Source organism: Chaetodon auriga, chromosome 4 (genome assembly GCF_051107435.1).
Source record: "Chaetodon auriga isolate fChaAug3 chromosome 4, fChaAug3.hap1, whole genome shotgun sequence".
Lineage (NCBI taxonomy): Eukaryota > Metazoa > Chordata > Actinopteri > Chaetodontiformes > Chaetodontidae > Chaetodon > Chaetodon auriga.
In genome coordinates, this window is record NC_135077.1 from 18,043,366 (window position 1) to 18,057,520 (window position 14,155).

General features: G+C 43.8%; 1 protein-coding gene across 1 annotated transcript in view; it reads right to left on the reverse strand.

The window, feature by feature from the left end:
• Positions 1–722: 722 nt before the first annotated feature.
• The window catches only part of fhdc1 (FH2 domain containing 1), a 28,425-nt gene continuing 14,992 nt past the window's right edge, over positions 723–14,155 (reverse strand). The window contains exons 3-12 of the mRNA XM_076728802.1: positions 13,262–13,323; positions 10,341–10,443; positions 10,139–10,224; positions 9,402–9,502; positions 8,101–8,171; positions 7,020–7,127; positions 6,230–6,300; positions 5,359–5,476; positions 5,014–5,178; positions 723–4,616 (exon numbers count right to left, since the gene is read on the reverse strand). Of these exons, the coding sequence (XP_076584917.1) occupies positions 2,451–4,616; positions 5,014–5,178; positions 5,359–5,476; positions 6,230–6,300; positions 7,020–7,127; positions 8,101–8,171; positions 9,402–9,502; positions 10,139–10,224; positions 10,341–10,443; positions 13,262–13,323 (3,051 nt within the window). The 3' untranslated portion in view covers positions 723–2,450. The remainder of the gene's footprint in view (positions 4,617–5,013; positions 5,179–5,358; positions 5,477–6,229; positions 6,301–7,019; positions 7,128–8,100; positions 8,172–9,401; positions 9,503–10,138; positions 10,225–10,340; positions 10,444–13,261; positions 13,324–14,155) is intronic.

Consider the following 14,155-nt stretch of genomic DNA (forward strand, 5'->3'; position numbering starts at 1 on the left):
TTTGATTCATCGATCAATCTGTATATTTGCACTTGGTCATCACCTCATTTTCACCATCTTCTGACTTTTTAATGGACCTTGATGATTAACAAAGGAAATATTCGTCATTAGCTGCAGCCCTCCATGACTTGAGTCAGTGCTGAACTTCAGGCTTCATGCAGGCCACACACACGGTGGTATGTCACACTGGGCCTTTTGTGTCATCGGTTCATCAACCTCATTTGCATTACAAGGAACAGGAAGACACCCACAGCATGTCAACACGCTGCCAGCGCTCTCAACACAGAAGATACGGATGCTGCTGCTTGGACCACTTGAAAATATCTGCGCGCTCACACACTTCGCTCTCTTCACCTTCATTTCTTAATGCTATGTAAACATATTGATATTCAGAAAAATACTATGTCTTTACATTATGTACAAAGTGAATCACTAACCAGCGGAGTCACTGTTTCAGCTCGGCGTGATGGAATGTAGGAAAAGTTTCTAGTCTCCTTCAACAGAAGAGGAGTTTCTACTGGTGATCGGCTACATTAAGCTTTAAGGCAATGCACAGTTGTGAGTGTTGTTGCCATCAAGGCAATGGCACAATGCAGTCTGAAAGGCAAGTGGTGCGAAATGGTCAACAGGGCTGAATTTAGTCTGTTTGTGCCTCTCATGGATTACCGTTACACTCGAGTCTCAGAGCTAAATGTTTTGTTTTGTTTTGTTTTTTTGAGAAAGAAATAACTTGTGATCTTTGAAAAGCCAGAAATGTGTTTAATCAGACTCCTCAAACCATCTGGATGAAGAAAGATTCAATTGGCTTAATGATAAAAAAGATTTTAGGAAATAATTTTAGTCTATTGCTCTTTTTGAACGACACAAGGAACCAAATACAAACAATACAACATCAATGAGGACAAAATCTAACTAATAAAACGTTTTAATTCTGTTTCACATTGTGCAAACTGAGCTGGGAAATATTGAATTTCTGGCTGCCATCTTTGAATTAAACATTGGCACGAGTTGAAGAAACAGATTAAAAATCTTTCCTTTATTGTAAAAGGCAGCACACACACACACACACGGCGACGGAGACGCCACGCAAGGGTGGAGCTTAGGGCACGTGTGGACGGGACGAGTCGGGGTTGGACCGACGTTCCTAAGGTCCGACTTTCTGAGGTTTATGGTTTCAACGTGAACGTGACTGAAGGGTCAACGTGTGTTTAGAGAAAACTGAACTGAGGAGCCACAGCCGCTGCACAGATATATAAATGTGTAACCTTTGTTTGTTATTTTTGTCATATTGATGTACAGTAATACCTATTTTGTATATTGTGTCATACAAAATCAGCAAGGACTTGTACTTTGCAGCTCCCTGCATAGGACGGAATACAACTTCATGACTCAAATGTAATGGCAATAAATGAGAGACACAAACTGGAGTCAGGCTGAATTATGACCAGTTAGAGGAGTTGTTGCTATTTAACCTTGTCATGAAAGGTGCAGGCCTGCAGAAAATGACATGACTACATTCACAGTAGAAAAATTAGACCAGACTGTCAAAACAATCACGTGACTGATGATCATTTCTGTGTTGTTTCAGATGCGTTCAGTGCTTTTCTCTCAAAGCATTAGCATCAATCGTGCATTAGCCTACAGCGTACAGGAAACATCTCCTACGTGCACGTCTGCTCCATGACGATATGGAGGAGTTCTAACACATTTACAAACTACTGACACAAACATACACAAGGTACACAAGTACCACAGTTGGTTTACACTGTCTTATAATCTGTGACTTTATATATTGTCGTAATATTAAGATACCAGGAATTTGTAAAAAGTGACATTGCAGTTTAAACCAAAGTATCTGATTTCATCATGCAGAGCCAAATGAACATAATCTACTTCTTCTGCTGGTACAAGGCCACTGCGATCTCTCTGAGGTATCAAGCAAAGGAACCAAAAAACAAACAGAGCGACACTCTACAGGAGGATGCAACAAAACTAAAAGACACCGTAACAGCAGCAGGTAAGGTACAAACAACTCGTGACCCTGAATGAAAAAGACACTGAAACTCAGTCTCAAATTGTCAGAGCTAATTAGCAGCATCATATAGTCAGTAGTGTTGAACATCATCACAGACAGTAGCAGCTAGGACAGCTAAGCAGGCAAAGAGGCTCCTGTGGGCAAACACCCATTTGCCGTTTGTCAGTTTAGTTAATGACCCCCCCCCCCCCCCCCAAAGGATGAAAACAACATTTTTTTTATATGAATGAAACAGGAGCACGTGGAGCAGTTCATTGCATCTTGCTCTTTGCGATTCATAAACCTGATACAGAGTCAGCTACTGGAGGAGCCTTACAAGGTGAGAGAACTTCTTTTTTCAGATTCCTGTCTGTTGCATGATGTGAAAGCACGAGTCAATTTACATCAAACCCGGGCAGGAGGTCTCTGTTTTGTTTCATTTCCAGCTTGGTTTTGCGCTTCTGCTGGACGTCACCGAGTCTCTAGATGGGACAGACTTTTCAGAAAAGCTATTAGTCTTACGGATATCTTCTCGCGATGCAGGCGGTGGCGGGGTCTCGCTGCGGTAGGCGCTGCGACTGGCCGCTTTCACACTTTGCACCCGTCGCAGGTTTGTCCCCTGTGGTCGCTCCTCGGCGGCTTGAATTGTGGGTGACAACCTGCTCTGCTTCACCGGGGTTTGTCGACCTAAGAGCGAGGGGCTGCGAGACGGGGTGGAGGGGACCGACGGGGGGCCCAGCTCCTTCTTGGTCCTGGAAGACGAAGATACGGTGTTGCGGGCAAAGCTGGGGACGTCTGAGGTGTTTTTTGTGGTGAGTGTGTGCGAGCTGCTGTTCTCAGAGGAGGCTGCAGCCTGAGCCTGAGCTTGGGCCTGTGCCAGGGCTCTCATGGTGGAGCGGCACATCTTCTCCTCTGGTGCGGGCTTGGGGATGTTCCTCAGGGGTTTGGCGCTCGGCTTGTGGATGGAGGCCTTTCTCGGGGTCGAATCACGAGCCCATCTGGAAACGCCGCCTGTGAGGCTATTTCCCCTCTGAGCTTTTGACTCGTCAGGAGGCAGACTGGAGTGTCGGAGGGGCCTCGTGGTCTTCTCAGTCCTTCCTCTGGCCGGGGTGCTCTGGTCTCGAAGAGGCCGACGTGACTCTCCGCTGTCATGCACCTCTGCTCTCTTGCTGCTCCCCGTCCTTGTCAGTTTGCTAATGGGCACGACTTTGCGCATGCCCTGGCTCTCGCTGCTGGTCAGCGTTCGCACGCTCCGACCTCCGCTGGACTTCGCCGCTTTGTTAGCTTTGCTCTTTGTGTGCGTAGGCTTCCTGCTGCTTCTCTGCACGTCTTTCTCTGCACCTTGTTTCCCCTCAGCGGTGTCACAGCTCTCTGTGTCCCACTCCTCTGTGGTTGCAGACGGAGTCATGGACGATGCGTCCACAGATTTTGGTGCTGAAAGCTCACTGGTTGAAACAGACTGTTCGTTGGGAGACATGGACTCCAAATTAGAGGATAGAGAGCTCGGATCTTGTTGGCTCTCCTGATCTTTGCTGCAGTCCGTCGTTCTGAAAAGTCCCTCTTTGGTTAGAGATGAGCTTTCAACCTCAGAGTAATCCAAGGTGACGGAGCAGTCTGTTTCTGTGCAGTCTAGTATATAAAACATTGGTTTCTTACTGGACACAGAGGTGTCGAGTGGGAGGGGAGTATCACAGGTTGTTGATGAAACTGTACTGTTGTCCTCTTCTTCTTTCTCTCTCTCAGGAGAGACCCCAGCCTCTGTGGGAGGGTCTAATTTCCCTTCCCAGGCTGCCTTGGGATCTGCTCCTCTTTCCACAACTCTAAGGTTGTCCAGACTTGTGGGAGGTGAGCGTCTCTCCTTTTCCTGATCAGTCACCACCACGTCCCCCTGGTTGACGAAGTGCATATGATTGCTGTTATTGTTTGGGCTTGGTAGGTCAAAAGCTTGAGGACCTCGAACTAAAGTGTGCGTCTCCACACTGACATTCATTTGGCCAGTGATTGTTGGGCTGGGAAGAAGGGCGGGTTTCTGAAAGACACAGAAGGAACGAGGCAGAGCGCTGCCCTCTGACACAGGTGAGTAAACGCTGTTGTTGTTGTTGTATGGATCATTATCATTTAGCCCAGAGGACGAGAACCTGGCCAGTGGGCTGATGGGCTCAGTTTCTGCATGTGGAGACGTCACCTGTCTGTCGCAGCCCAGCTCACGGTTGTCGTCCTGGGCTAAGATCCAGGGAGTCGTCTTCCGCTGCACGGTGCGGCCCGACCGAGGTAGGCTGTTAAACTTGGAATAGTCGGTGGGATTCCCAGTCCCCCCAAACAGCTCCAGGTATCCTCGGAGTTCTCGGTCCGCTATGGAGGTCATGGTGTGCCGGTGGCGGCGGGCGCTGGCAGAGCGTCCCAGCGGGCTGTGTGGACTCTGAGATCTCTGCTGGAAGAAGTCCAGCAGGCCTTCCTTGGTGAGCGTCTCCACGTCGTTCTCGCTGCTGCTGCGACCGAATACGCCACTCTGATCTGCACCCGACCAAGCGAAACGCTTTTCCTCCAGCTCTCTCAGGCGACGCTGTCTGGCTGCTTCCTTCAGCTCACGGTCCACGTTGTCCTGAGAAAAAGAGGAAGGTGGAGAAACGTTTAGAGCGAAGACATGGATGCAAACAAATTATGGTGATATCAACACATAAGCTACAATTAGACACTTAAGCCAACATCCCAACCACGTCATTTGAAATTAAACCTGTGTGCTTTTAGTTGGCAATTTGCAATTAAGTTAAAGCTGAAGTTGAAAGCTGCAGCTGGAGTTCTGTTTGCTGTGATGGATGGTTACAACAAACAGTTTAATTTAGTGTGTAATCGTCTCCTCGTGTTTGCCGTCCAGTCTGACTTTCTTTTGAAAAAGTTTTCTCAGATCTCAGCAATTAGCAAGAGTGCAATGTTATTATTACCCATGAGAATGAGGCCCAAAACTATGCAAAGCAGTAATGAACCAGGATGAAACTGACCTTGACAGCTTTCTTGAACTTGATGCAGAAGTCCTGAAAGATGCGGAAGCACTCGTCCAGCTTAAAGGTGTCTTTGTCTTCACAAAAGAAGTCAATGAGAGCGTTCCCCTCTTTACGCAGATCCAGCCTGCGTCTCTTCAGGTCCTGAAGCGTCCGTGCTGAACTCTGACACACACACATTTTATATATGAAACATTATACACTTTTATGAGTGTCATTATCTATAGCAATTGAGTCAGCAGCGCCTGAAATGTACAGCGGCCTGGATCCAACTTTCTGTGCGTGTGCCTGTGTATATACTGCATTACGTAACCACTGCTGCTGCTGCTGCTGCTGCTGCTTCACCTGCAGAAAGGGCTCCAGCTGCTGCAGTAGCTCCTGATCTCCTTGAACCTTCTCCTCCAGGGTTTTAATCCGGACATACAAGGAGGAAAACTCCACCTCGATGTTTTCCACTGAGATTCTGCATGAAAACAGCAGCAGGAACACAATGTGCTTAGAGACAGTTTTGGTGGTTGCATTGAAAATAGTCACATTAGAAACTGGAAATTGTCATCATAACACTGCTTAGAGTGACAATATTTGACAGGATTTTGCTGAATGCAGCGTCAGACTGTCATCCGTTAAAGATGAAGATACCACTGTGAGAAAATGCATTCACATATCCTGAGGAGGGGAGGGAGGGAGGGAGGGAGGAGTAATCTCAGCTCTGTGGTGCAGGAGCTGTACTGACTCCACACAGAGATGACCTTGTGAGGCTGACAGAGCCTGACAGCCACCAGCATCACGCTGTGCTCTCAAAAGGACTCTCAAAGTCCTGCACTTAAGGCAGACGTCAGCTTGGGTAATGAGGCTGGATGTGGTTGTCAATTCAGCGGTAAATTAATATGTTAAAACCACAGTTTGGATCAAATGGATTTTATGGAATATTTATGATGAGAAAAACATTAAAAGGAGTCTGAACTTGTGGATTTTGGAGTGATTATAGTTGTTGAGGCATGAAGATGGAAGAGTGCAGTGATGAATACAGGGCCAGTGGTTAAGCCAGCCAATCACAGCTTTTAAACACTGCTACAATCCACCTGTTTCCAGTTTTAACCACTCACCTTCTGTTAAAAAAGGCCCCAAGTTTGCTTCACAGACACAAAGCTGATGCATTGTTCTCTTTGAGGGAAAACTGGTTCAGGTTTATCTAAAAATGCCAGGGACACTTTACCTGGCTGCACTCTGCACGTCCTGAAGATTCTCTGGAAACTTGAGCAGCTTCTCGTCTTTTTTCTTTGCCTCCTGTGAAGAGATGCATCATATAATCAAAAAGTTTGTCGCTGTTTACAATACAGTGTCACCATTGCAGTGTGAAGGACGACTCTTAGTTGGGTTATGTAAGCGCTTGGCCCGCCTCTCTTGGCTCTTTTCTGCATCCTGTCACCATCTGCTGTCCACCAGCCCTCCTGCAGGACGAGGATTTGGATGCTGTTTGCTCACTGCTGTGAAAGATTTCTATAAAACTCTTTGTGGCTGACAAATGAAATGTGTGTCCCACTTTATTTAGAGTTTATCTTTTTATTTGAAGTTTGGTGTGATTTACCAGACTTTCTAATATGACATATGATGCAATCAGTGTCTAGTTGTCTCCAAAAGACTTTCCATAGTACAGTACATTGCTTCATGTCAGTGTATCTCACAGTTAAAGTATGTATTTAGTACATTAACGTCTTCACAGGTGAAAACAATCCCAAAATATACATATTAATGGCTTCAAAACATAGATTTTTATTAGACAGCAGTGTATATAGTTGAGGTTTGACTTGATGCAACCCCGCAACAAAGCCGTATGAAGCTTTCAGCATCAAATTTTATGCTGACATCCTGTCAGAAAAGTGCTGATTTAACTCCACTGTAATTCCTCAAGCCCCACTTTGCTGTGTAGTATTGGATTACATAAGAAAGTACAGGCCTTCATGGTGCTGTGTGCATCATCCTGTATCACTGAGGCGTTCACTGACCATGGCGACAAAGTGCAGCAGGTTCATCCCCGGCTTGTTGGCCTTGGTGTCGGCCAGTGAGAGCAGGGACGACAGCTTGAAGCCCACAGCGTTGCCTGCGTAGCCGCCCTGAGAGTGAGAAAGGGACCAATGAAAAACCTCACAAAAACATGTCAAAATGTTGAAGGATAAACTCGGTGATCTGTATTATTAACAACAAATCCTATGAAAAGACTGAAACCACTAATGAACTGATCCTTCCAACAAGTTTAGCCTATGTAGCCGGGAGTTAAATAAGAAGATCGATAACAGCCTTTTGTCTGTCCACCAAGTATGAAGCTAGAGCAAGTAGCCAATTAGCTTAGTTTAGCATGGAGACTGCAGGCAGGGGGCAACAGCTAGCCTGGCTCTGTCTAGTCAGAAACCCAGCACACCTCAGCAAAATAAAGAAACTGGATAGCATTTTCGTTACTGGGTACTTAATGAAGGAAGGAGAAAGCCTCCTGGAGCTCTTTCTCTTTGGCTTGACAGCTAACCGTTAGCATACAGACAGGTCTGACCACAACCACAACGCTTACGTCTCATTGACACATTGATTGATTAACACATGTATAGACAAATCAGTGCTGAATTCAGTCACGTGATGCATTGTTTACGTTGTTATACTGGGTAACATTTTAGAGTTTTTCAGATACTGTCTCGGGACTCAGGACATCCAGCTTGAAACTGGGACAATCCTGGATGAACCACGATGTCTGCTCATCGTATGGCAAGCAATTTTCTTACCTTTAGACGAAGCCAGGCTAGCTGTTTCCCAATGCTTCCATTCTTTACACTAAGCTAAGCTAAGATAAGCTAAACTAAGATAAGATAAGCTAAATGTCTCAACCAAATGCTTTTGAAGACTTTTGTCCTCAGTAGGAATAAATGGGCTTTGGTGCCACAGACAGAACAGGGAAGCCAGAGAGTATTGCAGTGTTAGTTTTGGTCTTTTCATGGTATCTTTTAATACAGGTCCAATAATGGCAGCCTAACCCTTTAACTCAGACATATAATAGTGATGTTAATGTATTAAGTGAACATGACTGTGGACTTAGCCTACAGCGTTCATGATGTTTCCGGCCTGCAGCACCAGGTGCAGAATGGCATGAAGCTCCTCGCAGCTCATCAGCTCTATAGGACGAGATCAATAGAAACTCAGTTAGAGAATCCAGAGCAGATACCATCAGTGCATTAAGCACCACTTCACCTTCATTTACCACCACTGCCCAGAACAATCAGCAGAAACAATTACAGCAGATTCATAGGAAGTGACTGAAATGTATTTTTGCATTTTGAGTGTCTTCTTGGTACTAACAGTGAGGGTAAATATGAAATACTGTTGGAAGTATTCATTTCACGGTGTCATTAGAAGTTCTACTTAACTTGTCCTACACAGTGTCTAACTGATAGCTCTGCAATGCAGTGGAAAGGTCACAGTGTTGTAGGAGAAGGTTTAAAGGAATCCAATAAAGCACAGAGAGGCAAGTGTGACTCAGCTAAAATGACACAGGCTCAAGTGAAGGTTGCAAAAAAGCTCAGTTTATAATATTTTCACAGTTGCTCAGTCAGTGCCTGCACTCCTGTGTGTTGTTTTACAGCAGCACAACACATTTTTAGCCATGTTAGCATGTTAGCAGTATAGCTTAAGGGATGGAGGTGTTGCTCAGTCAGTTGGTCGGTCCTTTGCTCCAGACTGAAACTACTGGATGGATTTCCTCGAAATTTGGTGGAGAAACTCACATCCTCCTGTGTGTGAGTTGTAACAACTTTGGTCAAGGCCTAAGTGCCATCATCAGGTCCATTTCTTTGGTTTGTCAAACATCTGCCAACATTCCCATCAGCCTCAGCTGTACTCTGTGTTTATTTCTAATTATGCTTGCATGCTAAAATGCTGAACTAATGATTAACATAGTGCAACATATCTCTGGTAAATACAAGGATGTTGTTAGCATGTTAGCATGCTAATCTTAGCATTTAGCTCAAGACACCACTGGACTGCAGTGTTGTTAGCATGGCTGTTGTTAGGATATGTTTAATGTAAATCTTACAGGAAAACAAGAAAACTTTCTGTTGCTCTTACTCTGTAGCAGCTCAGCATGATAATTAACAAAAATGATGCCAATTTTTCCAAACTTTTATAGTAAATATCATAATTTTTTTAAAAAAAGATCATTTACATATAGCCTTAGCTTTTCACTCTGTCCTCACATCACTGTTCCTCAGGTGACACATTCCTACTTTGTTCAGAACCGCTGACAGCTCAAATATCTGGGTCACCTGTCTGAGCATGTGTGTTTGTGTGTGTGTGTGTGTGTGTGTGTGTGTATGTGTGTGTATCTAGCAGAGCCCTTGTGTTATTACCTTTAGTGGCGACACGGACGGTATCGATCTCGTGGCTCATGACAGCACAGGAAGGGAAGAACTCTTCTCGGAGGACGATGGCCTCGATCCGAACCTCAAATCTGCCAGAGATGAAGAGATCGGTTAAATCTGCGATCTCAATCTCATTGTGTAGGTTGTGATGAGAGGGATTCCTTGAAGGGTCTCGTTAAAGGTCTGCAGAGAAGCCTAAACATTATTTTCACTGTTGAACGTTCAGGATGATGGGCGAGGAGGAGTGATAATTATACATACATGCAAAACTTTATATATCTTTATTTTGGCAGTGAGAGCTGATGGATGCACCTCTGGACACTCATGACTCATTTAAAAAGCAAAGTTACTTCATTTAATACTCTCTGGGAGTAGTGTTTTTCATACCAATCACTACATTACTTCTCTGTTCTATAGCTAGTTATGATTGCATCCCTTTCATTACGCAAATACTACTTTAATGTTTTTATGAAGATTTTAACTCTTTGGCAACAGACTGGCACGTTACATTTTAAACTGCTGATTAACTGTCCCAGGGAAGTAAATACATACAAATTCAGCACAGTCTGTTGGAAAATCCTCACAAGATGCAAATTTATCCTCACAAAACTATAAAACTCTGGACAGAACAAACCCTTTCTTCTTTCACTGACTGTCAAACAAGTGACTTCACATTTCCCTTTGACTCAAAGTACACCGTGTAAACACCCCTGAAATCTACTTACCGAGGCACCTGGATCAAGAGGTACATAAAGGAGTCGACCAGTGTCAGCTTGTCTGGGTCTCCTTTGAAGGCCTGAAGTTTCTTGATCTGTTTGGAAAATAGAGGAAGAGGAAGCTGAGCAGGCTCTATTGTTTTCAATCTACATTCAGTTTCTTTCATCATCAGTTCTGGTGAAAGCCACGCAGACATTCATAAATACGGACCTCCTCTGCGTCGGGCAGGAGCTTCAGCAGGTCTTTGAGCAGCTCTGCTCCATAAATTTTTCCCTCTCCGTGCCGTATGTCTTCAACAATAGAGCGGTTGGACCTGGAAGACAAACAGTTTATTTCAATTAAGTCTGCTGAAAAATGGCACAGGTGCTCTCTCTTAATGCTTGCTCCCCCGTGCTTACAAAGGCACTAAATGCAGCTGTTGCTCACAGAGCCGGACGTCCCTGTCTGGCTTCATTAATGGGCCAAACGAATCAAAAATACTGACAATGACAACATAAGCCAAATTAAAAACATCCTCTCCAGCTGAGCTCACCATGCATTCTCGATCATGTCTTATTATCAGACTGTGTAACATCATGTAATGTCGCACTGTGTTGATGCTGGTTTTTCCCAATTCTACATCATAAACCTACTGGTTTCTTTGCACTACTGTTATTAATGCTGATATATGCTCATATTATCCATTTCATCTCGTGCAATTCAACGTTTCTTCCTATGCAACCGTATTTCTCAAGTGCAATACAACATATGACATTGGTAGTTTTGGCATAAGAATACTGGCAATAGTATTTTTACGCGCAGTAGTATTTTTATGGCATTTAGTATTTTTATAATCTGTACATAAGGTACATATACATAGCTGATTTTTTATCTTATATCCTGTATACTTTTTATCTTGACCCCTCTCTGCCACTGTTTTTGCTTTTTTAATTTCCCCGGGGTGGGATCAATTACTTACCTTATCTTATCTTATCTTATCTTATCTTATCTTATCTCTGGTGACATTCATCTATTACATACCAAAGTCTGTAGTGCTGCACCACATTTCCCAGTTACATCACCGCTATAAAAGACCACTACTAGAATAGGACAATACTCAGTAAGCTGACACCTACAATATGATGCAGCCCAGTACAGTAGTTCTGTAATCAATACCACTTTTATGAGGCTTATGTTATTCACTGACTGAATCAGATACGTTTTTATTCAGCTCTCGAGGCCACAGTTTGATCTGCGAATTGGATCGAATTATATTGTGCAGCATTCTGTCCATATCACTGCAGGGTGAGATCATGGTCGTCACAGTGAAACAGGATTTCTGGACACTACAGAGTTGCAAACCGGCGCAGCATGAAAGCTGAAAAAGAAGAAACTGAAAATAACGAATGAAGTTGTGTTCAGTCATTCACAAGCGAGGATGGAGTGAGGTTCACCGCTTTGTGAACACATGATTGGATGAAGGAGATGAATACAAGAGCTCAGGAACACTTTGTAAAACTGTTGTCGGTAAACATATCACAGATGATTTTACAGACATCCCAACTAACAACACCAACACAGTGACATCAGATAAACCTTCGACATACCAAATGGATAAAAAGTGATTTATCAGGAACATATCAGCAGCAGGAGGCTCATGTGAAAAAAATGAACTGGGAATTTAAAGAAGCAAAAGACTCAAAAAGTATAATCAGCAGCTTCTCCCACTTCACACATCTACATCTGTGTATTGATTTTGCTGCTGCTTCACTGCCACAGATTGAATGCTACACGGTGAGCTCTGCACTTTGAAATGCTACTGTGAAAACTGAATCAAAGCATCTGTACACCTGTGCAGGAGAGGACAGAGGACAATATATGGGACAGAAGGTGAATACGTATTAAAGTTGAAGTCGAATGAAGAACACACAGAGGTAAACACTATCTGTGATGAGGTCAGTGCATACTCAGTCCTGGCTGAATACACTATGGCTGACAGTCAAATGTCATTAAAATACAGTGGGCAGCAATGCAAATACACCGTCATGCAAAACAGACACTAACACACTTTCTGTACATCTGCACCAGACGACTTATGTAACACGATGCTGAGTCTGCTGGAACACACCTCGAGATTTCCTGAACCAATTAAGTCTAAACAATAGAGGGCTAAAGAAGCCTATTGGAGTAACTGACACAGATTTTGACCCTAATCTCCCCCAGTTATGAAGGGTTTTAATGGATTCCTCCTCAATGAAAAACTGAAAATGTTTTCAAGATCAGTGCTGAGTCTGAAGTGTCCCTGAGCTCATGTATTAATCTCCTTTATCCAATCATGTGTTCACAAAGTGGTGAACCTCGCTCCATCCTCGCTTGTGAACAACTGAGCCTTTCCAGGATGCCCCTTTCATACCCGATCATGACACTATCACTTTTACCAATCAACCTGTTTACCTGTGGAATGATCACATTCTGGTTCTTTTGTGTTTTACACAGCGTCCAAGCTTTTTTGGAACTTTGTGATTAATGTTGCTTCATGACCATCATTGCAACTCAGCTGTTCTATTCGAGGTCCCACAGCAGCAGTGTAAGCAGCGGGAAACAGAGTTGTGGTGCAGCACGCTGACAAATTGATAACATATATTGACTTTATCACCAACATCCTGGTGCTGTGACCTTCATCAGGTAAAATCTAAGTGATGTGCTGGTGTTTTTGGTTCCTTCACAGTCTGAGTTTATGACCTTTAAGACATCTGGAGTGCTAGAACTCTGTTTCCCATCATCGACATGTCTCAACTCAGCATCAAAGCTCCTCAGATTAGCACAACCAGACAACTGTGCCTTGAATACTCTCTCTGTCTGCATGAAGAGTCTGCTGTCGACTACAGTCATCAACTGACATACTGCAAATGACATGAAGCTATGCGAGGGGATCTTTCCTCCACCACCACCATCAAAACCCCAAATGAAGGAGTAACAAGTCTTACTAGACTCTGGAGACTTGGATGATCTCTGCTAATGAGCACCAAAGTTGTTCTGGAGGCTCAAAAAGATCATTTATCTTGTTTTCTTCCTTTCACCCATCTGCAGACTCCACTGAGCTTTAGGCAAGCAGCTCTTCCCTGAGGCAGTGCAGCAGGTGGAGGACTTACCTCTTGAACTGCTTCAGGAAAATGCCCACATTCATCCCCCTCTTGGAGTCGAGGATGCTGATCTGAAAACAAACGACAGACACCATAAGTGATGCACGACTTCACGTTAGTTTTTGGTTAAACACACAATAAAACACACATACACTTCCCATCTTCTCACTTTTGCTGGTTGTTGTTGCTTGAGTTACTTACCAACCCCCTCCACCCCCTCACCACCACCCTCAGTCACACTATGGAACACTGAAATTCCACCGGGCGACACCTCCCTCATTAACAATGGCTTGTACATCCTTCCGCAACAGGTGACTGTACAGTATGTACATTTTAAAAAAAGGCTCCCTCATAAGACCTAATTACAGCTTTTAAACAGCAATTAGACACTTGTGTGGAAGACCATGAGAACAGGTGAGGTGGAGGAAGACCAGATATGCTGCAGGTAAGACAGTGCTGCATAGACAGAAAGTGAATGGGTCATTTATCAAAGAAAAATGCCAATATTTTCTGTCTCCAGCCTCTCTGGTGTGAATATTTGCTGCTTTCCTCAGTTGAATATCTTTGGCTTGTTTGTCTGACAAAACAGGTCGTTTGAGGACATCCCCCTGGACTCTAAGGACTTGTGATGAGCGTTTGTCACATTTTCAAGACCAAACAATCCATAAATAAAACATTAAGATTCAAGATAAGCAGATATTTACAAAAATCAATGAAGCTGATAAGGTCAAACATTAAACATATTGTCTTTGGGCTGTTTTCAATAGACTGTATGTCAACAAATCATCACATTCTGTTTTATTTATGTTTTACACAGCGTCCACATTTTTCTGAGAATCAGGGTTGTATAATGAAAACATGTCCTTTACAGAAATTCCCTTGTGACCATGATAAAAACAGAAG